Source organism: Callorhinchus milii, unplaced genomic scaffold, assembly GCF_018977255.1.
Source record: "Callorhinchus milii isolate IMCB2004 unplaced genomic scaffold, IMCB_Cmil_1.0 Scaffold13, whole genome shotgun sequence".
In the NCBI taxonomy this organism is placed as follows: Eukaryota; Metazoa; Chordata; class Chondrichthyes; order Chimaeriformes; family Callorhinchidae; genus Callorhinchus; species Callorhinchus milii.
The window spans coordinates 12,335,532-12,361,269 of record NW_024704754.1 but is presented as its reverse complement, the minus strand read 5'-3'; the positions used below and the strand labels follow the sequence as shown (position 1 = coordinate 12,361,269).

Sequence of the window (25,738 nt, the reverse complement as noted above, 5' to 3'; positions counted from 1 at the left end):
AAACTTCAAGGTTTTGCCCCCAGTGGAGCTCAGCTGGGACGCTTTTAAATGTCACCCTGTGGTAAATGTTTTAATAAGAGGTTACTTGACTGATGTCATAATTGTTTAGTGGAATTCAAGGCCAATTAGTGAATAACTTGTCAGCAGCCCCTGCTGCTCGTCTGTTTTTGATACAGATGGAAACTGCAATCGGGTAAGGTCGATAAACAGAAATTGTGACGTCTAAACTGGCACTTTGAATTATGACTCTCCTTTCCCAACATTGGATTTTGCCCAGAGTATAGAGCTGCCACTGTGCTATTTTATATTCTAATTACAGATAACTTTGCACTCCAGGACTTGAAAACTATTTCTCTAGTTTTAGAAAAGTGCAATTAATTGTTTAATTTTCACTCCTTGATTTCTCTTTTCAGGTGTCGGCATTTTCAACATGGGAAAAGGAACTCCACAAGATTGTTTTTGATCCTAGATATCTTCTGCTCAATCCAAAGGAAAGGAAACAGGTCAGGCAGCTGCATATCATATTTGAGAAAATCAAAGTATAAACTGTCATGAAGTAATCAAGTTAGCATTGTGACAAGTCAACTTATTAGCATTTGTTTTTCCAAATACAATATTAGAATAGGAGCAAACTTTTTTATACAAATAATAATGAATAATTCTTGCATTTGATGTAGTACTTTTCATGAGAGGATGTCTCAAAGGATTCACAACATTTACTGTAAAGTGGTATGACAGCACACACAATGTTCCACATAGCGCCATGAAGTGAATGACTAGTTTTATCTGGGGAGTGTTGCATGAGAGACTGATAGAAACTCCTTTTTCTTTTCGAGTAGTATAAACTTTGGATTACTGTCTCGTCAGAAGGACGGCTCTCCCAACAATTGCCCCTTCCCCTGCAAGCTGTAGAGTGTCAGCCTGAGCTCCAAGTCCCTACATTGAGCTTGGACCCACCACCTTCTGATTCAGAAGAGTGACTGCCACCAACTGAGCCAGGCTGATACCTTTAACGTACTGAAAGTGCTTTATTACATTGAAAGGTTCAAACTGCTTTACACTAATAGAGAAGGGAGTTTCTCCCTGTGGTCCTGGCCAAAAAACTCCAGATAAATTTGGACATTCACCTCATGTCTGCTTGTGGGACTGTGTTGTGCCGTTTGGCTAAAGTTGCCTGCAAAAACAGTTACTGCACTTAACAATAATTTCTGTGAAGCCTTTTGAGCTGTTTCGATTTTGTAGCCTAAAACAAATCCAACTTCCTTCTTTGTATCCTGCACTGGAGAGGATTAGCAGGAGTCCTGTGGATCTGATCACTTCTTTGAGTGATAAATAGATATCCAATCTTATTAGCCATAAACTCCTTTAATCACGTTTCAAATCAGCACTTTATAATCCAGATCTTGCAAAACTTGGGGCAGTGCCAATTCTGATGATCGCTAGTGTAACTTGACATCAACTTTTTTAAAAAAAATATTTTTATCCCCTCTGCAAAACCTTGCTAATCACACGCTATTCTTCTTCACACATTGTCAGCTTTAATCTCCAGCAGCAGAGCCTGCATACATGAAGATTCTTGGAAATGGTACAAATAGCACAGAGACCATGACGTAGGAGCAGGAGTAGGCCATTCAGACCCTCAAGCCTGCCCCGCTGATATTCTAACCTAATTCCATTTACCTGCTATCCCCATATCCTTTAATCCCTCTATCCTTTAGAAATCTATCAACCTAAGTCTTGAATATGTTCAAGGACTGAGCATCCACAGCCTTCTGGGGTAAAGAATTCCATAAATTCACTACACTCTGAGTGAAAAAATGTTTCTTCAACTCAGTTCGAAAAGGCTGACCCTTAATCTTGAGACTATAACCCCTAGTTTTAGATTCTCCAGCCAGGGGAAACAGTCTCACAGCATCTACCCTGTCAAGTCCTTTAAGAATCTTATAGGTTTCTATAAGATCACCGCTAATTCTCCTATATTATAGAGAATAATATTCTAGAGAATATAGGCCTAGTTTACTGAACCTATCCTCATAGGTCAACCCCCTCATCCCAGGAACCAACCTAGTGAATCTACGCTGCACCCCCTCTAAGGCGAGTATGTCCTTTCTTAAATAAGGAGACCAAAACTGCACACAGTACTCTAGGTGCGGTCTCACCGAGGCCCTATACAACTGCAGCAAGACTTCCCTACTCTTGTACTCTAAACCTTTTGCAAAGAACGCCAACATGGCATTATCCTTCTTTCAGGTAATGCTATGGGATATTTAATGACCATCTGAACAGGCACAGATGGAACCTCAGTTTAATGTGAGGTATTATTGCAACAATGCAATAGACCTCCAGCACTAGTAGTGTGTGACAGCATAGACTATGTGGGTTTCAAGTTCCAGCCACATTTAAAAAAACAGAAATGTGTTTGAGCTCACAATGATGGCTTTGTAAATCAACAGGTTTTTGACCAGTACGTGAAGACCAGAGCTGAAGAGGAACGAAAAGAGAAGAAAAACAAACTACAACAATCTAAAGAGGATTACAAAAAATTGCTCGAGGAAGCAAAGTTAACCCCCAGGTTAGTGAAGTTGGTTCGGTCACGCTCAATAAAACAGAAACAGGAGTTGGCGATTCAGCCTGTTCTGCCATTCTATAACAACAACAACAAGATTCCATTGATAGAACGCCTTTCACGTCGGGAGGATGTCCCAAATTGCTGGACAGTTGCGTCAGGACCTGAGCAGGGGGAAATGGTCAGGGTGAGGGGAGGGAAGGGAGGGAGCGAGGAGGGGTTAGAGAGTCGAGAGGGGAGCTAAAGGCATGGTCAAAGAGAAAGGTCTTGAGACCGGCCTTGAAGGAGGAAAGAGAGGAAGCAAGGCGAAGGCACTGGGGAATAGAGTTCCAGAGCCTAGGGGCTGAGAGGCTGAAGACCCGGCCACCGTTGGTAGGGGGGTTGGGGCGGGGGATGTGGAGATGATAGCTGATCTGTACCTCAACTCCAATTACTCGTCCTTGCCCCATATCCCTTGGTACGCTTACCTAACCAGTATCTATCCACCTCAGTGTTGAAATTTAAATGGATCCAACATTCACAGACTTTTGACCTGTTGACATGGATGAGAACTTGTTTGGGAGATAGGAGAGAGAGAGATAGAATAATAGGGATATTTTCTGACCGGTGAGCAGTAATAAGCAGTGTTAAGCACTCAGTGATCTGTGTTGGGGCCCCACTGAAGCTCAGTGGTTAGAGCACTCGCTTTGCAAGTGAGAGACCTGAGTTCAATTCCAGGCAGGGCGAAACCTTGGGCAAGTTTCCTTACTCCACACGCCTAATAATAATCCATCCAAAACCAAAAACAATAATAAAAATTGGTCATTTTCAATCTACGACTGTTTGTGGGACATTGCTGTGCGCAATTGGCTGCCGCGTTCGCCCACAAATATACAGTCAATTCACTTTACAGTGTGTTCTGTGAAGCGCTTTGGGACGTCCTCCCGACGTGAAAAGCGCTATATCAAATGCAAGGATTATTATTATTATTATTATAAGCCGTGGAAGGAATCTATCCAAATTGTCAAAGTGGCAATGAACATTTGCGGAGGGATGTAGACAGGTTAAGAGAATGGGTGGAACTATCGCAAATGGTCTCCAATGTGACAAAGTGGGAGGTGGTTCATTTTGAATCTAAGAATGTCGAGTTGGACTGCATTCATGATGGAGAAACACTTCGGGAATAATGAGCAAAGGGATCTTGGTGTTCAGGTTCATAATTCTTATGCAGAAAGTAATCAAAAAGGCTAATACAGTGTTGGCATTTATCACAAGGGGGCTGAAATACAAAAGTTAAGAAATTATGTTATAGTTCTATAAAACACTGGTTAGACCTCAGTTGGAACACTGCAGTTTTGGGTACTAAACCTTAGGAAGGATATATTGGCCTTAAAGAATATGGGGTGTTGTTTTCCTAGATGATATCTAGTGTTGAGAACCTAAATTATAATGAATTGTATTCTCTCAAGTTCAAGAGGTTGAAGGGTGATCTGATTGAGGTGTATAAAATTATTCAGGGATTTGACAAGCTGAATGGTGAGCAGCTGTTTCCTCTGGCTAGAGAATTGAGGACTGGAAGCCGCAGTCTTAAACTTGAGGGTAAACCGTTTAAAGGCGAAATAAGTTTTTTTTCACACAGCGGGTGGTGGGAGTGTGGAATTCACTTATGAGGGCAGTGGAGGCAGAGTCGTTTGAAACATTTAGAAGGCCAATGGGTAAATCCTTGACAGACAAGATATCAGGGGATATGGAGAGAGGGCAGGGAGGTGGAATTGAGGTGCAGATCTCAAAATGGTGGGACAAGCCCAATGGGCTGAATGGCCTCCTCTTGTTCCTATGCTCCTAAATGTTATATAAATGCAGGTTGTTGTTTGTTTCAAAAGGGAAATGCTTCTTAATATGAATTTAAAAATACTTCAATGTACTTTACATACTGGTCAAAAACCCTGTTGAATTTCAACATATAATAATAAACCTTGTATTTGATATAGTACTTTTCACATCTTCTAGACGTCTCAAAAACGCTTCACAGAACATACTGTAAAGCAAATTGACTATATTTGTGGGCAAAACGGGACAGCCAATTGCGCACGGCAGTATCCCACAAACAGTTATGGATTGAAGTGACCAATTTATTATTTTTCTTTTCTTGAGGTATTATCAGGTTGTGAAATAAGGAAATTTGCCCAACGTTTCACCCTATAGTTTATATATGCAAAGTGGGCTGTTTTAAATGGAATACTTCATGCATCGTTTTAAAACAGCCCAATTTCCATATTTAAATTAGTTTATAAATACCATTGTATGTCTTAACCTACGTTTCTCTATCATTCAAGTTCATAATTAGAAAGAGTGTTAGGCAGATTAGCTGTCCAATTGCTTGTATTACAATGACCGCAGTTGAAATTAACTCATTGTGTGCAGTGCTTTGAGATGTATTGATATGGCAGGATACAAATGCAAGTATTTTTTCATCACTAGTATTTTGATTTATAGATCCACATTCAGTGACTTTGCTGGAAAATTTGGCAAAGATTCCAGATTCAAAGCTATTGAAAAGATGAAGGATCGGGAAGGGATGTTTAATGAGTTTATTATTGGTGTGAGGAAGAGAGAGAAAGAAGATTCCAAGAGCCGGACTGAGAAGGTAAGGTGGTTTTAGTTCCAGTGGAGTGGGTGGTGAGAGTGCGATTGTAAGGGACACCAGAATTCATCTGCTCCCCAAGCGGAAACCATGGCAACAAAATTGCCTGTTAATGAGGCTTCATATTTCAGAGAATCCTTTTATCTTTGTTCGGGTTCCTTAGTAGCAGTTTTACCGTTGAGCAAAAAAAAATCTAATGTGAAAATCGGCGCGTTCCAAAAATAAAGGTCGTGCATTAACAATGAATGAGTTTTAAATGTTGTGTGGGCAAGGTGTTGAATACCTCAGGGACATGGGCTCCGCTGGGGTGCAGCCTGGCAGGGAGTTGGTATCAATGACATTGCCATAGCAATGCCTTCCCAAAAGTCCCTGTGTGCTGTACGAATGAGTAAATTCCAGCCTCTGAAGCCTAATCATTCTGACATTCACAAACGGGGAAAATCTGAATAACTGTTAGATTTTATTCATGTCAATTTTGTTCTTAAATTATATAAAATCTAATAAATGGACATTAATGTTCTTTGTATTTTTTTAGAAATGTCTTGACTGAAGCTAATATAATTATGTTTTTCAGAGGGCGATGTTTTAATATCATTTTAGAATGTTAATTTACTTATCAATGTATTTAAATTTAAAAATGTCATTGTACAGTAATGATCTTTTACACGTAAATGTTTTATTTGAAAGTTACATGCCTATTTTAAAATCTGTTGAATTAAGAAAATTGTAACTTGTTGATAAATCTTTGCATTTGATGTTTTCTGAAGCCCTTTTGTAACCATTTTATGTATTCTGTTTCATAACGAGAATAGTCTTTACAGTTTTGTGCTGTGCGGCCTGTCAATCAGTTCAGTCTGACAGCCGTCAATCACTGACAAGCAAAGTATTATGGGAATCCCTAGTGAGGAAAGATTGGTGTATCTGTGTGGTGACTATAGCCTCCCGCAGCTCTGGTACTTTACATTTTTTTAGTTCTTTTCCTTGTGAAGTGAGAGTTGTGCCCAGAATGTGTTAAGTCAATTCTGTCAAAAAAAACGTGCATCTGGATAGAACCCAGATCATTTTCAACTTTTACTTCTTATTCTATTGCTAACTCTGTAATCTAAAGACATTTAACTTGAGCTACTTTATTCAAGTAATTAACTTGCACTTTAACAAGTTACAATATGTAAAAGCGTTGACGTGTGTTGTGAAGCTTTCTCAGTCTGTTTTAATGTACAAGTTCATTTCTAAATTATTCCTAGATTACTTAAAAAAAGGCTTCTCCATTACCCTCCGAAACCACTTTAAAATGAGTTTGAAGATTTATACATGAGTGGTGAAGTAGTTTGAACTCCACCAGTGGTCTTGCAGATAAAAGCATTGCATACTGCAGCTCTGGGACTTTACATTTTTTTTAGTTCTTTTCTTTGTGGAATGAGAGTTTTTTTCCATCATGCAGGCCAGATAATAATAATCCTTGCATTTGATATAGCGCTTTTCACGACGGGAGGACGTCCCAAAGCGCTTCAATGATCGAAGGCAGAAATTTCAGCTTAAGCTGAGCTAGTTGGTCTCATTTGGGGAAATTGTCGCAGTTGGGAAACTGCAATCAGCTTCAATGCTCTTTGGTTAGGTAGGTGAAAATCAACCAAACCTTCTGATCGCTGTGGAAGGACCCCTTCTGAAAGTTACACACATCTGGTGAGGATAGAATTGGTCTTATCTGTCATATCTTGCACTTCTGCCCTCGCCTTCCCCACCCCTCCACCTAACCGCAGCACAGTTCAACAGCAATGTTCACTGTCAAAGCTTGCATCTGAATATTGGCTGCTTGATTGCGATGCTGGAGAGTATGAAGGTAAATACATTTGATATAGAAATGTTCAATACCTGAGTATGAATAGTGTTTCATTCTGAGTATAAAATTTACCAGAATTGCATTTAAATTATATTGAACTGTATGTAGACTTTGACAATTTGCAATTGACAGTATACCACTAGCTGTGCTTGCTTGGTGTGTACAATTGTTCCCATTCACTCTCGCGGGTGAAACGTGAGATGAAAACTGAGCTTTTAAGAACAGAATTGAGTTTTCCCCAAAATGTACATTGATGATAACTGGGAGGAGCTTTGAAGCCTTTTTTAAAAAAAAAGTTAACCTCGTAAGCATCTGTAAAAATGGTTAAATATATTTACGGAATGAGATTCCTCAAATTAAACCGAAGAAAATGTTTGAGTTGACATCTAAGGCAACTTCTCTGTAGATTTAGCAAGCTTCGCACATTTGTTTACTAATGCACGCATAATTGAAACAACTGATATTAGTGATAGCATTGAGTGATACATTCACTTGTAGTTTCATATAGTCCCCAAATATGTGTAATGGGCTAAAGCAGGGTTATGTCCATTTAATATTGGATTAAAGAAATCATGATTATTACCTTAAAATCACCCATAATTTTTGTAGTATTTAAGGAATAGCTGTAAATGTTTGTCACACTGCTTCATGTCACTTTTAATCATAGAAACTATAAAAAAATGCATTTCCATTTCTAGCAGTTGTGATTTAAATTTTTTTTGGTTACAGCAAAAGAATCACGCCTTAATAATAATCCTTGCATTTGATATAGCGCTTTTCACGTCTTCTAGACGTCCCAAAGCACTTAGGCCAGGAACAAGAATTAATATTTCATTTATAATTGGTTAACTGTAATATTTTTACGGGTGATTTGATTGGCAATTTAATTTAAGAAATAGACAGCCATATAGGTGGTAAAATATCTGTCTCCTATCCAGATGGTCACTGGTTTGAGCCCTGGGGCAGCTTGGTGCTCAAGCCTGTCCTTCTGGCATTGTGGAGAATGAGCTTTGGTGTTTGGTTTCTCCATAACCCAAGATCCTTCAGTCTTAGGGTGATAAGGACTAACGTGGCTTGACTTGCTGCACATCCCAACTCCTGATCCCAGAACAACATGGGCTAGAGCCATGGAGGCAGGTAACCCTTGGTTCAAGCTCATTCAGCTGTGGCATCAAATGGCTACAGAAAGGGATGGAGAGATAGAGCAGGAGAGAAATTGGGGGATTTAAAACAATGATGTGGAAGAAGTAAAATGAGTCCATAACACACATATTATGTTTTTCATCTTAAACTGACAAGTTTACATAAGTTGTTTTTATATTTAGTAAAAATTTCTCAGTTTATGTAAACCTTAGCTATTTGTTCTTCGTGTTAGTATTTTTGTTAAGTGTAGTGTAATAGTTTCCGTGGTCAGGGAGTGTAGTTTCACTTTCCTTCACTGTGAGGTGAGTAATTGGTCAGTGCAGTGGTAACTAAAATTTATAATAACAAAGCTGCTTTCTGACTCATAGTTACATGGCATTTCTCCTCCTTAACTTTCATTCTCTAATCAATACTGATCAGATGAGAGGTGACTTCTTCGACATGCTATCCGATCACCACCTGGACATTCAGTCTCGCTGGAGTAAAGTGAAAGAGAAATTTGAGAGTGACTCACGCTACAAAGTTGTGGATAGTTCTGGGCTGAGGGAGGATTTCTTCAAGCAGTACATAGAAAGACTGGCCAAGGTAAGCTGTCAATTACTGAAGACGTGTGTCTTTTTACTGACCCGTGGTATTGAATTCTTTAAGTGGGTGAACAAGCATTGTCATTTGGGAATGTGGTAGATTCCAGTTCAGAACAGTGCTGCACACTTGACAGATTCCCAGCATATTGCACGCTGTAAAACTTGGAGGAAGAAGGAGGAATTATAATACTGCATATTATAATATGCATATTATAATATGAATTATAATACAGCATATTGCACGCTGCAAAACCTGGAGGAAGAAGGAGGAATTATAATACTGCTATTCTTTAAGTGAAACTTGTCTGTAATCTTTTGGGGCCTTTTAAGAAGCCTCTAGTTCAAAATTTAATCCACTGATTGACAGAAGTGGCATTAGTTTGAGATCTGCAGTCACTCTACAAATGGCCTTTAATACTGCTTCAATTAAATCATCCAAGTGTTGGAAGAAGTGCTGGTAACATCATAGGTATAACATTGCATCTCTGGCAAAATATCCTGTATGAAACAAGAGAACCTGTTTAAAGTCATTTTATAATTCCATTGATTTTTTTTTGGCAGCACGTAGACTCTGATAAGGAAAAGGAGCTGGAACGCCAAGCACGAATAGAGGCAAGCTTGCGAGAGCGTGAGAGAGAAGTTCAGAAAGCTCGCTCAGAGCAGACAAAGGAAATCGATAGGGAGCGTGAGCAGCACAAGCGAGAGGAGGCCATCCAGAATTTCAAAGCCTTGTTATCTGATATGGTAATTAATCTCCATGACACTAGATGTGTTTTTGCCAATGGACACTCGTGTTTATTGATATAGAGTAAATTTATGTGTGAGTTTTTAATATGAAAAGTACCTGACAATAGAAATTTATGGTAGTACTGTATTATCCTGCAGCTTATTGGATTAGTTTATTTTTAGTATTTCCCCAGCTGCAGTGATTTTCTATTGATATTTAATATTTGTAAGAATTGTCATTGGGTATTTGCTGTCAGTAGATATATTGTTGATTTCTTAATTTCGGAAATCAAGTTAAATTTGCATTTTATTTGTTGAGCACGTTATGTTGAAATCATTACTGCTTACTTGAATTTATGCAGTTGTGTTGTGCATTTCACGTGAGGAGGACATGTCAGTGCTTGACAGGATTGTACTCTTAAAGTGTTTTGACTGTGTGTTTTGTAGGCAAACGTGGCAGCCAATTTGCGCATAGCAAAGCAGCCATAAAGTGAATGATTAATTTTATTTTGGGGACTGTTGGCCTGGATATTAGGAGAAACTTCCTTCTATTTGAATAGTGTCATGGATGTTCAACATCCGCATGAGGAGGCAAATGGGACCTCGGGTTAACATCTCATTTGAAGGATGGGACCTACAAACCCTGATTCTTGAGATGAGAGTGCTAACAGTACCAGGCTAACTGCTTGGTTAAAAGCTTTTGCAGAAGCAAAGAAAAAGATAGAAAATAGTTGCAGCATCTAAAGAACAGACCTTAAAGTAGACTTAGAATCATTTTTTAAAAAAAATATGCAGTGTTAGGTTCAATTATTTGTCTGCATCAGAAAATGTACTTTTAGAATTTACATTAAGCTGATTTTTGTTAGAAATTGGTGTTTTGGGCAGGAACCTAAATGAATGACTTGATCAAAGGGGATGGTTTAGAAATAAACAGTTAACTTAGATTTAATCGCAAATGTTGGAAATTCAGAAGTAAAATGAAGTGACTGAGTAATTGGGAATTACTTGTACAGAGTTTAGAAGATTTCTCTACCAAAAGTATTTATATTTCTTTGGTCTTGTAACCTTCAGGTCCGTTCTTCCGATGTGACATGGTCAGATACCAGAAGAACCCTGCGTAAGGATCACCGCTGGGAGTCTGCATCATTACTGGAACGAGAAGAGAAGGAAAAACTGTTCAGTGAGCACATAGAGGCCCTTACAAAGAAGAAGAGGGAACATTTCAGGCAACTTCTGGATGAGACCTCAGCGGTGAGAATCCCCAGTTGATAGCTGTAAATCTTTCCTTTGTGTTCTTTCTGTAAAATAGGCACATTTCAAGGTTGCTGCAAAAATGCCTTTCACAGTATCCGTTGTCCATGGGAAACAAAGGTGCATTTATAAATGTGTGATTCAGTGGCTAGGAGACTGCTCATTGCGTAAATTACAAAACCTGTTGTGGAGACAGCTTTATTATGTATTGTCTGTGGAGACCCATCATTTCAGCATCACAGATCAGCTAGATCTGCACAAGTTGTGATCAAACCCAGACCTTTCCCATCTTCATGGAAAATTATTTTATTTATAGGCTTGTTCAACATCATTTACATGGCTGTTATTAGATTAGGTAGCATTCAGATTGTATGTTTCCACCATGTTGGTTTAAGTTTCATTGTTTGAGGCTGAAAGGAATAATTTCTTTCCAAAGATCTGCTCCTATCTTCCAAATAGTTGTGCTCTGGGGCGCTACCCTGCGTGAGGGGCACTAAATAAATGCAAGTTGTTGTTGTATTGGAAACCTATAGAGTAGCTGAATGGGTGTGTGAAAAATGATCAGCTTTTAAAATTGGAGGAATGTAAAGCAGATTTGAAAAATATACAACAGTGTTCATAAGAACCATTAAAGTAGTTTATCCACAACATAAATTTTAAAGATTTTTTGCGGTCCTATTTTTGATGTCAAAAATAGAAGAAAATTGGGGAACACATGTGACTTAGAAAAAAGCTGGGTAAATTCGATGACAATGTTTCTTTACCTACTTGTCCTCCCCCACCCCGATCTCTCACTGCCCCTCTCTCCCCTATAAGAGTCTGTCTCTGTATTTTTAAGTTTCTAGCCCTTTCTTCGTTCTTGGTAACTACGCTGTATTTAAAAGTATTAGACTTTTTACACCTTTAAAACTTAATAGGTTTGGTATAGCGCCTTGTCACGTCTTCGAGACGTCCCATAGTGTTTCACAGAAAATAGTGTAAATTGAATTGACTGCATATTTTGTGGGCAACACGTGGCAGCCAATTACGCAGAGCAGTGTCCCACAAACAGTCGTGGATTGAAATGACCAATTTATTATTGTTTTTTTGAAGGGATTATTACCCCCGGATCTAACAATCGACTAACAATAGGGTTCCTACTTACTGCTAGGTAAACAGAGGCATGTGAAGTAAGGAAACTTGCCCAACATTTTGCCCTGCTGAGAATTGAACCCAGGTCTCTTCATAAAAGTTGTGGACAGGCATGAAGTTACTGTAGATGTAACCCTCTCATATGCGCACAACTGAATTCACATTGATCTCAAGAAATTGATACACCTGCACTGACACAAATTGCCATAAATAAATCTGTTAAGAACATAAGAATTAGGAGCAGGAGTAGGCCATTCGGCCCCTCGAGCCTGCCCTACCATTCGATAAGGTCATCGCTGATCTTCAGACCTAACTCTAATTACCTGCCCTATCCCCATATCCCCTAATCCCTCTATTTTTTAAAAAATCTATCAGTCTCAGCCTTGAAGATGTTCAAGGACTGAGCATCTGCAGCCTTCTGGGGCAGTGAATTCCATAAATTCACTACCCTCTGAGTGAAGAAATGTTTCCTCAACTCTGTTCTAAAAGGCTGACCCTTAATTTTAAGACTGTGACCCTTGGTTATAAATTCTCCTACCAGGGGAAACAGACCCTCAGTGTCTGCTTTATCCAGTCCTTTAAGAATCTTATATGTTTCAATAAGATCTCCCCTAATTCTTCTGTACTCTAGAGAATACAGCCCTAGTTTATTCAGCCTATCCTCAAAGGTCAGTCTCCTCATCCCAGGAACTAACCGAGTGAATCTACGCTGCACCCCCTCTAGGGCAAGTATGTCCTTTAAATAAGGAGACCAAAACTGCACACAATACTCTAGGTGCGGTCTCACCAAGGCCCTATACAGTTGCAGCAAGACTTCCCTACTCTTGTACTCTGAACCTTTTGCAATGAACGCTAACATGCCGTTCGCCTTTTTAGTTGCTTGCTGCACCTGCAAACTAACTTTTTGAGACTGATGTACAAGGACACCCAAATCCCTCTGAACATTAACACTATCTAATCTCTCCCCCTCTAGAAAATAATCTGTTTTTCTATTTTTACTACCTAAGTGAATAATTTCACACTTCCCCACATTAAATTCCATCTGCCACCTACTCGCCCACTCCCCGAGCCTATCTATATCCCGTTGCAATTTTTTGCATCATCCTCAGAGCTTACTCTCCCACCCAGTTTAGTGTCATCCGCGAATTTAGATACGTTACATTCAATGTCCTCGTCTAAATCATTGATGTAAATTGTAAATAGCTGAGGCCCGAGCACTGATTCTTGTGGCACTCCACTAGTCACATCCTGTCAATTCGAGAATGACCCATTTATCCCTACTCTCTGTTTTCTACCCGTTAGCCGCTCTTCAATCCATGCTAATATGTTCCCATTAATCCTGTGGGCCTTAACCTTGTGCAATAACCTTCTTTTGTGGCACTTTGTCAAATGCCTTTTTAAAATCTAAATATACTACATATACTGGTTCCCCCCTTTCTAACCTGCAGATACATCTTCAAAAAAACTCTAAAAGATTAGTTAAGCATGACTTCCCTTTTGTAAAGCCATGTTGACTCTGCCTAATCTTGTTATGGTCTTCCAGGAATCCCATAACGACATCTTTAATTAAGGACTCAAGAATTTTCCCTACCACTGATGTCAGACTAACTGGTCTATAGTTCCCCATCTTTTCTCTCCCACCGTTCTTAAATAGTGGTGTTACGTTTGCAATCTTCCAATCAATGGGAACCGTTCCAGAATCCAGAGAATTTGGGAAGATCAAAGACAAGTCATCCACTATCTCAGTAGCCACCTCTTTTAAAACCCTAGGATGTAGGCCATCAGGTCCAGGAGATTTATCAGTTTTAAGACCTGATAATTTACCTAAAACCTTTTCTTTACTAATATTAATTTCCCCAAGTTGCTCGCTAACATTTTCTTCTTGGTTCCCCTCTATTCTTGGTAGGTTTTCAGTGTCTTCTAAGGTGAAGACAGTAGCAAAGTAGTTGTTTAATGATCCTGCCATGTCTTTGTCCCCTACTATAATTCCCCCCGTCTCTGCCTGTAGCGTGGAGTCCTGTAGCTCCGTGGTTAGAGCACTCGCTTTGCAAGCGAGAGACCTGAGTTCAATTCCAGGCAGGGCGAAACCTTGGGCAAGTTTCCTTACTCCACGCACCTAATAATAATCCCTCCAAAACCAAAAACAATAATAAATTGGTCATTTTCAATCTACGACTGTTTGTGGGACATTGCTGTGCACAATTGGCTGCCACGTTCACCCACAAATATACAGTCAATTCACTTTACAGTGTGTTCTGTGAAGCGCTTTGGGACGTCCTCCCGACGTGAAAAGCGGTATATCAAATGCAAGGATTATTATTAGCGGACTTACATTTACCTTTGTCAGCCTTTTCCTCTTTATATATTTATAAAACCTCTTACAGTCTGTCTTAAATCAATTTATAAATCAAATTAAGGAGAATTTTATTAAACAATTTAATTCTATTTTGTGAAAAATGGGTAAAAATGGTCCTTAAGAGCTTATTAAATGTTTGTAGTACTGAAGTTAGTTTGTAATGTGAAGTCCAATACCAAAAACTTTGCTGCTCTGCTGGTTAAGAACACTTATTCTTTTGTAGATTACACTTACTTCCACCTGGAAAGAAGTGAAGAAGGTCATCAAAGAAGATCCTCGCTGCATTAAGTTCTCTTCCAGTGACAGGGTAAAGTTATTTTCAGCCAAACACAGAAAATATCCAGTTCTTTCAGCCCCAAAAAAGTTTATCCTGGAATAATGTTTGCTTGTGTTTTATTTTAAACTTCAGAAAAAGCAGAGAGAATTTGAGGAATACATTCGAGATAAGTACATCACTGCCAAAGTAGACTTCAGGACACTGCTGAAAGAGACCAAATTTATCACTTACAGGTAAGTAGTGTTTGCTGGCACCCACTGTCTTGAAAACAAATCATTTGTCAGGTTTGCATTTAATAACCACCAGTATTAGATGAATCTGGTCTTTGAAGGTTTCACAATGTGTGTATGTACTGTGTAAAAAGTAGCACTTGAAGCTATCACCTGTCCAGTGCCCCTGAATGAATTGGTTGACATATGGTTGAGTAAAACTTGCCAAACTTGCATGTGTATCTCTTGATTTGGGTGCATTTCTAGATTCTGTCATGAGCTGACATTTTGACTTATGGATTGGAGATGAGCGAGTGTCATCATAAGTTTGCAACTTATTTCTGTTACCCCTTCTAAATGATTCAGAGATAATTATTTTTTACACATGCAAAATAAATTGTACAGTAGAACCCAGTTACAACCCAGCACGCAGGAGGATACTTTGAGGTTGACCCAATGACCCAAACCTTGTCTTTTTTTTAAGCGTAGGAAACCATTTGATGCCGGGGAAGCCAACCTGCTTTCTGTGAATGTGCACAGTGAATGCAGGAGCTCTGGCTGACCAGCCATTGCCCCGTTAAGGTGGTTAGACATCACCTTCTCTTTTATAACAAGATTTTACTGTAGTTCAGAATTCTAGAGTATTTCTGTTCCATCAAGCAATCAAGAACTAACTTTAGGCACGATAGATTATCTGCCAAATTCAGTTATTTGGTATGCGTGCGTGTGTGTGTGCTTTCATTATGACTGCCGCAGAATAAGATTCAGTTTGAGGGAATATTTGTGATGAAATGAGAAAGGGTGTCATGAAATGAGATTAATTGTGCATGCATATCTAAAGGGCATAAATTCCCTGCTTCAACTCAAAATGTATTTTTTTTTCCCCAGGTCAAAAAAGTTACTGCACGAGTCAGATCAGCACCTGAAAGACATTGAAAGGATCCTGCAGAATGACAAGCGTTACCTGGTATTGGAGTGCGTACCAGAGGAGAGACGTAAACTCATTATGGCCTACATTGATGATCTGGATCGGCGAGGCCCACCTCCACCTCCAACCGCATCAGAGCCCACCAGACGCTCTCTTAAGTAACACCAACATGCAGAGCATGAGCAGGCTGTCCTTCAACTGAGACTTGTGCATGAGCCATCTGCCAGACTTATCAACGTGTGCAGTATTAATGTGTCTGCTTTGTCCAGTTTTGTATATAATATGGACACATTTGTACCAGCTTGTTGTCCTGTTGAAGTGGAAGCTTTGACTCATCATTCAGTTGTGTAAAAGTACAGACGTACAGAAGTACAGCTGATGTAGTAAGTGTGGTTTGGTCATTAGTACAATCCAATGGCTGTGCAACAGCAACTCTGTAAAAACTAGTGTTACCAATAATTTTCCAAGTCAGTCACTGATCTCAGAAAGGGGTTTGTTTGTAACATTTAAGCTTTTACTTGTGTTTAAATGTAAGTTTCCAAAGTGACTTTATTAAATAAGATGTTGGAAATGTTGCCTAGATGAAATGTTTACTGCAATAAACCCATTTTTTTTCTATAAATTGTACATGTGCATTTTTCATTTCAGATGACGTTGTAATAACTTTCCATGCAACTTATTTGAGAAAGTTTTCCACTTAATCTTTTGGGTAGGAAGTTATCATAATCCTTCCATTTGATATATTGTACTGCCTATACAGTGTCACAAACAGCTTTGAAGTGAATGACCATTTTTCTGTGTAGCCAGGACACCACCTTCTCTTTTTGAATTGTATCATAGGACTTTGCTTTAATGTCTATGAAGGATGGTACTTATGAAAGGTAAAGGATAGATCTTCACTCAAATGCCTTAAACTTGACCATCCTGGTCCAAGTTCCGAATGTTTGAGAAAATGTCACAAGAAATTTACTCCATCTGATCTCATCATTCCAGAAATATCAACCCCTGACATATTTACAGATTGGAGTTGTTTCTTAATAAATCCTGCATCCTGTCCTATACCACACTTCCTCTAAGAAGCTTATTAACTTTCAAAGCGTTTCCTTGTTCTGCACTGTGTACAAGCATTTATTGATATTTTGCTCCAACAATTTTTTCCTACTATTTTAGAATTTCAGGAAAAGTAATTTAGAATTTTAACAAAAAAAATCGTTCCATTTAGAGATTTGGAGTTCTTTTCTCCCGATGACTTAATCTATGCTGTATCAACAGGTAAGGAATAACTGAACACTTGGAAAAAGACTAGTTGATCAGATTGAACATGGATTTGTGAAGCTTTAGTCAATTCTGACGAGTTTTGAGGTGGTCATGGTTGATAACCATTTACAATGATGCCTTTCAAGTCTTTGTTAGCTCAAAGTGCTTCATGCAACTGACTGCAGGAATTGTCTGGGCTGACACTCCAATGCTTTGTTGTTGGAGGTGCCATTAAACCGTTCTGTCTGCCTGTTCAGGTGGACAGATTGAAGATCCCACACACTGTTAGAAAAGTGACTACCACTCTCCAGATAAAATTGGTAACCCACTTCATGGGGGATGTTATTTGTGGGACATTGCTATGTGCTGCTTTCACCTACAAATATACAGTCAGTCATTACACTTTACAATGATACTTGGAGACCACTATCGAATACGTCTAATACTCAGTGCTCCTTTTATCTCTATTAATAATCATAATAATCCTTGCATTTGATGTACAACAACAACATGCATTTACATAGCACCCTTCATGTGCAGTAGCGTCCCCGAGCACTTCGGTATAGTGCTTATCATGTCTTCGAGACATCTTAAAGTGCTTCACAGAACATAAATGCTAGACGTAAAAAGACCAAGGTCCATCTGGTTTGCCTTCCTGGCGGTCGCTTGCACGTAAGTCCTTAACTACCTATGTACTAAATCCCATAATGTTATTTCCTAGAAGGAAACTGTATTTCTAAGAATCAACACTTCCTGCTTCAACCGTCTCCCTAGGGAGCCTTTTCAACAGGTTCACTATTCACTCACTGAAATAGTGTTTCCTTCGATTCGTTCTGAATTTACCCCCCCTTCAATTGCAGGCCGTGTCCTCTGGTTTTACTATTCTTGACAAGTTGAAACAGCCTGTCATGATTTATATTGTTTTGCCCCTTTAGAATCTTAAAGACAGCAATCATGTCGCCTCTCAATCTTCTCTTTTCCAGTGTGAACATGCCCAATTTACTTAGTGGCTCCTCATAGTCCAGTCCTTCCATTCCCTCCTAAAAATCATTTTAGTTGCCCTCCTCTGCATCATCTTGATTTTTCCAATATCCTTTTTGTACTGTGACAACCAGAACTAAGCGGTACTAATTATGGTCTCACCAATGATTTATGGCAGGATGACCCCACTATTTTGGCTTACTATTGATCTTTTGATCCATCCCAACAATTGGTTTGATTTACTCACTGCCACAGAGCATTGTTGGGAGAGCCTTAATTTATTGGCAATCATTTAATTTTCCATACATTTTATTTTCCTTTCATTCAAATAATAGTCCCAGAATCTTTTGCCCCCCATGTGAAGTACTTTACATTTGTCCACATTGATTTTCATCTGCCACTGATCTGCCCAATTCCCAAGTATGTTCAAATCCTCCTGTAACCTATCTTGTTCAGCTTCGCAATCTACCATCTTAATTAGCAAGTTCATCTGCAAGTTTAGCCACTGTGCTTGCGACTCCTAGTTCCAGATTATTTATAAAAATATTAACAAAAGTCCCAAAACAAACCCTTGTGGAACTCCACTGGTAATATTTTCCAAGTCTGATGTCATTCCCTGCACCAACACCCTCTGGGTTCTTCCGGTCAACCAGTTGCATGTTCATTGTAATATACCTCAACTGTAAAGTGAATTGAGTGTACATTTTGTGGGGGAAATGCAGCAGCAAATTGCACACAGCAGTGTCGCACAAACAGTTGTGGATTGAGTGACCAAATTATTATTATTCATTTATTTTGAAGGGATTATTACCCCCGGAAAATTCATTCAGCCAACCGGCTACAACCGGGTTCCTATTTACTGGTGAACAGAGGCGTGTGGAGTAAGGAAACTTGCCCAACATTTCACCCTGCCCGGGAATCAAACCCAGGTCTTCTCGCTTGCGAGGCAAGTGCTTTAATCACTGAGTTACACGACTCCACATTCTTCCTCCTACTTAATACTTCTATTTGATAGAGTGCTTTCTCATGGGAGAAGCACTTCATACTCTTCGGCTCTCGTCAACGTCTCATACTCTTCGGCTCTCTTCAACGTCTAAATTCTAACGGTTCTCACCTCCTCCACCTACCCGACCTCCCCCTAAAACTTTCCGAACCCGTACGCAACCTAGGTGTCAGGTTCAACCCCCAATTATCCTTCCTCCCCCACATCCGGTCCCTCACCAGCACCGCCTTCTTCCACCTCCGACGCATCGACCGTCTCCGCAAATACCTCTCCCCAAAAGCCGCTGAAACTCTGGTCCGTGCCTTTGTCACCTCTCGGCTGGACTATTCTAACGCTCTCCTCGCTGATCTCCCATCCACTACCATCCATAAAATCCAACTCATTCAGAACTCTGCCGCCCACATTCTCACCCGCACCAAACTCCGCTCCCCGATCACCCCAGTCCTGGCCAGACTGCACTGGCTGCCTATCCCAGAGAGGATCGATTTCAAGATCCTCACCCTCGTATTCAAGTCCCTGCACTCCTCTGCAACTCCCCGAACTCTCTGACCTCCTCTCTCCTCAGCACAGTACCCGTTGTCTTCGTTCCTCCAGGTCTGGCCTCCTCCTTGTCCCCCGAGTCCTCCACTCCACCCACGGCGGCCGTGCCTTCAGCCACTACGCCCCGAGGCTCTGGAACTGCCTTCCTCACTCCCTTCGCCTCATCCCCTCTCTTCCCATTTTCAGGTCTCTTTTTGACCGCACCTTTAGTCACCTTCCTCTCCCTCCCCCTGGCTCAGTCCCGGGATCCTAAACTGTGAAGCGCTCTGAGACGCCGTCCGGTGTGGAGGGCGCTATATAAATCCAAGTTGTTGTTGTTGATTTTACCATAAAGTGTAGTAACAATTTTTATAGGCAAACATTGGGCTAAAATTAGTGCCATTTGCTAACACGTTTCATGTGATAATTTTCACATGAAATGCTGAAAAATTTTAATTTTCCCACTGACAAAATCACAAAGCCATGTTACTTAAAACATGGTGAGAGGTTCAGGTGTTCAGATAAATTATTCCATCATAATTACTCAAACAATTACTCTGACTAATAATGTGCTCCACAACATTGAGACATTGGGTTTTATTGTTCGTAAAAGTTTAATTCCTTTCAAGTGAAGGATAATGTAACAATTGCTCGTCAAATTCAGTAGATGTACATGTTCATATCCAGAACACTAATGTTTTAGGTGTGTAATTGCTGATATTTTTTATTTGAGAATGTAGCTTGAGGTTTTCAAAGAAGCATTATTCTCCATACACAAAGGTTTAGAATATTTTATTTTCATACCAGGACATCAAACAAGTAACGTTTGATAAGACTGTCATAAACAAACACAGATCAGTTAAACATCACTTAATACCTTATTCAGTCACATTAAGTCTCGACAAGCCAACATTTGTAGATTGACAATGCACAGACAACCTTGGAATTCAGACTCACTGCTGATACAGGTCTCCGTTTTATTAGATTTACACATACCACTTTCACAAAATACATCAAGATGTCTAAGGTACAGGGGGAAGATTAGATTGCTAGATTTTTCTGGGTATTGACCAGAATGACAAATGGATTGTATTCAAATTGGATACTTAGAAAAAAAATTAAAGAAATACAAAATAAACTATTTACTGATGTACATGAAAAGCCACAACCATCACAGTATTAAACTATTTTATCTGCCAAATACACAACTGTTACAAATGTGTTACGGGCACACATTTTACCTTACGATCTTGGCGCATGCGAGCTAAAGATTTCTTCATTATCCACTTTACGTTCAATCTTAAAAGTGAAGAATTGTCAATCAAGGCAACCTTGAAGAGAAACACATCTCTCTGCTCTTATATAAAATTGACAAACGTGAAAATGCAGAAGAGGAATATACACTACACAGCAAAGACTGCACAAAATCAGAATCTTAACAGATGCAGATACTTAATTGTTTGACTTCTAATTTTTCAGTACGCATTTGCAAAAGGCTTTTGGGTTTACTACTTTGTATACATTACAAACAAATGTTAGACAGCCAAATAAATTGTTATTGTGAACGAAATTGTCAAATGTAATGTTAACTCAATTGATCCACAAATTAACTACAGTTTCGCTCACAAAATACATAGTGACTCCACTTCACAGTATATTCTGTAAAGAGCTGTGAGGCGTCTTAACGTGATAAGGCGCTACATCAAATGCAAGGATTATTATTATTATTAATCTAATTTTATTTTGCTTTTTTTTCAAATAGTTACTAACCCTTCTTCGACAGTTAGATTGTTCCAGTGGCCTCCATGTGCTGGGGCAATTCTGAATCTTTCTGATGTTCCCAAGGGATTGGGTCATCTTCTGTGCAGCCTGGTGTATTCTGTCTATCATGCCAAAACTGTTCCATGTCTGACAGGACGATATTACCGGTTTTACTTGATGGGCTGTCTGATGGTTCCTTAGTTGGAGCCTCTTGGTCCCGGACCCAGACAGGTTCTATCTCGTGAGACGGTGCGGGATCTGGTGGAACACTTTCAGGGTTAGTCTGGGATTGGGCACCTGGAACATCTGGTGCTCTTTGAGACTTCCTGGAAATCATTCTCTTCCACAGGCCCTTGAAACCTTCTCTAAACTCCTCGGATATGGCAACAAAGATGAGAGGGTTGACTGAAGAAATTGTAAAGACCAGCATTTGAGCCATCAGGGTGAATGAGAGAGGAGGAGCTGAGCCGTTCTTCTGAATGTGTCTCATCCAAACCCAAGCGACCCACTCTGGAGCCCACATGGCAGCAAAGGTCAGACTGACACTGAAAAGCATCACAGTCAGGCGCCTGCCTCTGATCTGATTCCTTAAGGTTTGGGTTTTAGTCCCTCGACGTTTGCATCTCCTGAAAGCTTTCCAGTGATAAACAAATGCGAAGCTCATGGGGAGGCAGTAAACCAGGCTGGGGTAGACCTTTGCAAAAACTGCCATAACATCAGATGCATACGTTGGGATTTCAAAAACACACAGAACTTTATCCGTCTCGTACTTGACAGTAGCATAGAGCCAGTCAGGGATGGGGAGAATGAACGCTATTCCCCATATGGAAGTGATGAGAGCCATGATTCTGTGATGCTTAATTTGGACCTGTTTGGATGGATGTGTCACGTACATGAAGCAAGCTTTGGCCAACACAGCCACTGTAAAACTCTTCACAGCCAAACAGCATTGCAGAAACCAATCTGCCGTTTTGCAAATAAACCAGCCAAGAGCCCAGGAGGGCTTAGAATAGGCGACAGCTCTGAACGGGACACAGAACAGCATGATCAGCAAATCCGCCATGCTCAGGTTCAAAATCAAAGAGTTTATCATCGAAGTTTTGCCCTTTCTCGCATTGTTAATCAGAACGGTTATCACCAAGAGATTCCCAGAGAAACCTACCACACAGATCACTCCTAAAGTCATCAGCATCACAATTCTCAGCTCCCTCGAATCGACATCTTGGGTCCCTCCAGCGAAGTGGACAAATTCATTGGTGCTGTTGGGGTTATACTGGTGATGATAGACCTGAATAGGAAGCTTTTCCATTGCGTTACCTTAAAACCACACAAGCAAAACGATTCTCTCTTCTGGCTGGCACTCACTCCCGTGTTTCAATATCCTTTTATAAGCTGAAGTTTGAACTCTGGACAATGAGAATGGAGCAATTTAAAGACTGGCAAAGAGCAGCTTTCAGCACAAGGATAACGGTCAATTTGCAAGTCTAATGCTTACGCTGTAACAACCAGGGAGCCAATTAACCCGTATTAAAGCCACTGCCTACTTTATAAATGATGCATGGGTTTTCAGAGAAGGTTTTTTTAAAGAAAGAAACTAAACATGAATTCGATCAGAACTTTTTTGCGACATCAGTATTGAAGATCTGCATTGTGTGTTATTTCAAAGTTTACATTCCCGCATTGACAATATGATGCAAATCCATTTTGCAGCACAGGTAGTTATTATAAAACAAGTGTATCGCAGAAGCTCTGTTATAAGTGCATGTGCATCGTACAACTGTATATAAATACTTATTAATTCAATTACAATTAGATATTTAAAACTCTGCTGAGATGTGTTGAATTAAAATAAAAAATAGTTGTTCAAACAACAAGAACGGACTGAGGCAATATTTCTTTCAAACGTATAAATTGAAGCCGAGAGAACACATTTGAAATACATTTTCTATATTTTTTAAGCTTATTTTATTGGATTTTAAACAGTACATTTAAGGCACTTGACCATTGCACACTTACATTGGAGCCCTCTAGTGGTTCGTTCAACAGAAGTTTTGAGATTCAAATGTAAAAGAATTGTCGTTGAGGAAGAGAATTTTTTTTCAATAGATTCTAGTCTGAATATTCACATAATAATAATAATCCTTCCATTTGATATAGCGCTTTTCACGTCAGGAGGACGTCCCAAAGCGCTTCACAGAACACACTGTAAAGTGAATTGACTGTATATTTGTGGGCGAACGCGGCAGCCAATTGCGCACAGCAATGTCCCACAAACAGTCGTAGATTGAAAATGACCAATTTAATTATTGTTTTTGGTTTTTTGGAGGGATTATTATTAGGCGTGTGGAGTAAGGAAACTTGCCCAAGGTTTCGCCCTGTCTGGAATTGAACTCAGGTCTCTCGCTTGCAAAGCGAGTGCTCTAACCACTGAGCTACAGGACTCCACATAAAATCTTCTTACAATAAAATACAATTAAGAATTCAATTCCTTAGTTTTATGCACTGGAACCAATTGTGGACAACCTGTTTTGTACATTAAAGATGATATGCTTTATTATAATGCATACTAACAATATAGAATTGAGATACTTCATAAGAAATATTACTATTAGAAGTATTTCCTTCATTTTTCCCACCGACAAAATGTACTACTTTGCAACATTCTACATTGAATGTCATCTGTCAGCTATGTGCCCACTCCCCCAAACTGTCTATCTCTGCGATTGGTCTTGTGCTTTAATCCTAACAGTTTGTCAACTCCTTAAATTTAGTATCAAGAAATTTAGATACCGTGCCCCTATACCTAAATTCACCCCATTCACACACACACGCACACAAACACACAGGATGAAGCCTAGGTGTGATACTCTCCCAATTTGATAGCCTGCTGAACTCACTGCCAAAGCTCACTCATGAACAGACACTTGGCTGAGATGCTGAAAGGCAACAGTTACTAGTTTTGTGTCTGCCTTCAGCTGATCAAGTGCCCTCAGTAGCTGCTCTACCACATCCCAACTCCTCCGTCCCCCCCGCCACCCCGCGCAGGTCATCTCCTCCAACCTTCACTGCGAGGAGATGCTGGATTTCCTTGAATCCAAGATCAAGGGAATCCGCTCCGCGGTCACTTCCCCTCCAACATCCACCCACCACCCACCCCTTCCCTCCCACACTCCGACTCCTACCCATCCTCCCCTACACACCTTCGTACCCGTTTCCCTACCCTCTGTCACCAAACTCATCCTCTCCCTGAAACCCACCACCTGCTCCCTTGACCCCATCCCCACTCCACTCCTTATCTCCCAGCTCCACCTCCTTGTCCCACATATCACAGACATCGTCAACCTGTCCCTCTCCTCTGGCTCTATTCCCATTCCCTTAAAAACTGCCACCATCACTCCCACCTTAAAAAACCCTCCCTTGATGCATCGCAGCTATCAAGCTACCGGCCCATCTCCAACCTCCCCTTCCTGTCCAAGGTCCTGGAACGAGTTGTCGCCTCCCAGCTGCGCTCTTTCCTCTCCACCCATTCATTATTCGAACCCCTTCAATCGGGTTTCCGTGCTGCCCATAGCACAGAAACTGCCCTGGTCAAGGTCACCAATGACATCCTGACCATCTGTGACCAGGGCTCCCTCTGCCTCCTCGTCCTCCTCGACCTATCGGCAGCATTCGATACGGTCGACCACGCTATCCTCCTCCACCGCTTGTCCTCCCACCTCAACCTTCAAGGCCCTGTCCTTGAGTGGTTTAGGTCGTACCTCTCCCACCGTCTTCACTTTGTCTCCACAAATGTTTTTTCCTCCGGCCCCGCACTGTCTCGTGCGGTGTCCCTCAAGGCTCTGTCCTCGGTCCCCTCCTCTTCACCCTCTATATGCTCCCCCTGTGGTGACATCATCCGCAGACATGGGGTTAACTTCCACATGTATGCGGATGACACCCAACTCTACCTTTCCTCCTCTACCCTCAACTCCACGACCACCGATGTCCTGACAGCTGCCTGTCCGACATCGAGTCCTGGACGAGAGATAACTTTCTCAGCTCAATGTGCGCAAAACTGAGGCCCTCCTGATTGGCTCACGTCAGCGCCTCCGCACCTCAGGCGCTGACAGCATCAGCATCCAAGGCTGCACTCTCCACCTCTCAAAGCCATCAGGAACCTCGGGTTCTGTTCGACCCTGAGCTGTCCTTTCTCCCTCATATCCGCGCCACAACTGGCACCGCCTTCCATCACCTCCGGAACATCGCCAGACTACGGCACTACCTCACCCCTCACGCTGCTGAAACTCTGGTCCACGCCTTTATCACCTCAAGGCTGGACTATGGGAACTCTCTCCTCGCCGGCCTTCCCGGCACCTCCCTCCACAAGCTGCAGGTCGTGTACTGTCCCGCACCAGGCTTCGCGACCACATCACTCCCACCATCGCTCGCCTCCACTGGCTCCCCATCCCCCAGAGGATCGAATTCAAGATCCTCACCCTCACCTACAAGGCCATTCACGGCCTCGCTCCCTCCTACCTCTCTGACCTACTATCCCCCTACCTACCTGCCCGTACCCTCCGTTCCTCTGGCTCCAGTCTGCTCCA

The 25,738-nt window shown here is 40.8% G+C and overlaps 2 protein-coding genes across 6 annotated transcripts in view; one reads left to right on the top strand and one right to left on the bottom strand.

Moving 5' to 3' along the window:
• The window catches only part of tcerg1b (transcription elongation regulator 1b (CA150)), a 45,592-nt gene extending 29,336 nt beyond the window's left edge, over positions 1–16,256 (top strand). For all 5 annotated transcript variants that reach the window (XM_007891397.2, XM_007891396.2, XM_007891395.2 and 2 more), the window contains 9 exons: positions 414–503; positions 2,454–2,572; positions 5,042–5,192; positions 8,593–8,757; positions 9,318–9,500; positions 10,554–10,733; positions 14,444–14,527; positions 14,630–14,730; positions 15,595–16,256. In XM_007891397.2, the coding sequence (XP_007889588.2) occupies positions 414–503; positions 2,454–2,572; positions 5,042–5,192; positions 8,593–8,757; positions 9,318–9,500; positions 10,554–10,733; positions 14,444–14,527; positions 14,630–14,730; positions 15,595–15,796 (1,275 nt within the window). In that variant the 3' untranslated portion in view covers positions 15,797–16,256. The remainder of the gene's footprint in view (positions 1–413; positions 504–2,453; positions 2,573–5,041; positions 5,193–8,592; positions 8,758–9,317; positions 9,501–10,553; positions 10,734–14,443; positions 14,528–14,629; positions 14,731–15,594) is intronic.
• A 4,921-nt stretch (positions 16,257–21,177) lies between these two features.
• Positions 21,178–22,464, bottom strand: gpr151 (G protein-coupled receptor 151). Its single transcript, XM_007891513.1, has one exon. The coding sequence runs from the start codon at positions 22,462–22,464 to the stop codon at positions 21,178–21,180; it is 1,287 nt and encodes a 428-aa protein (XP_007889704.1).
• Between the last annotated feature and the right edge of the window lie 3,274 nt (positions 22,465–25,738).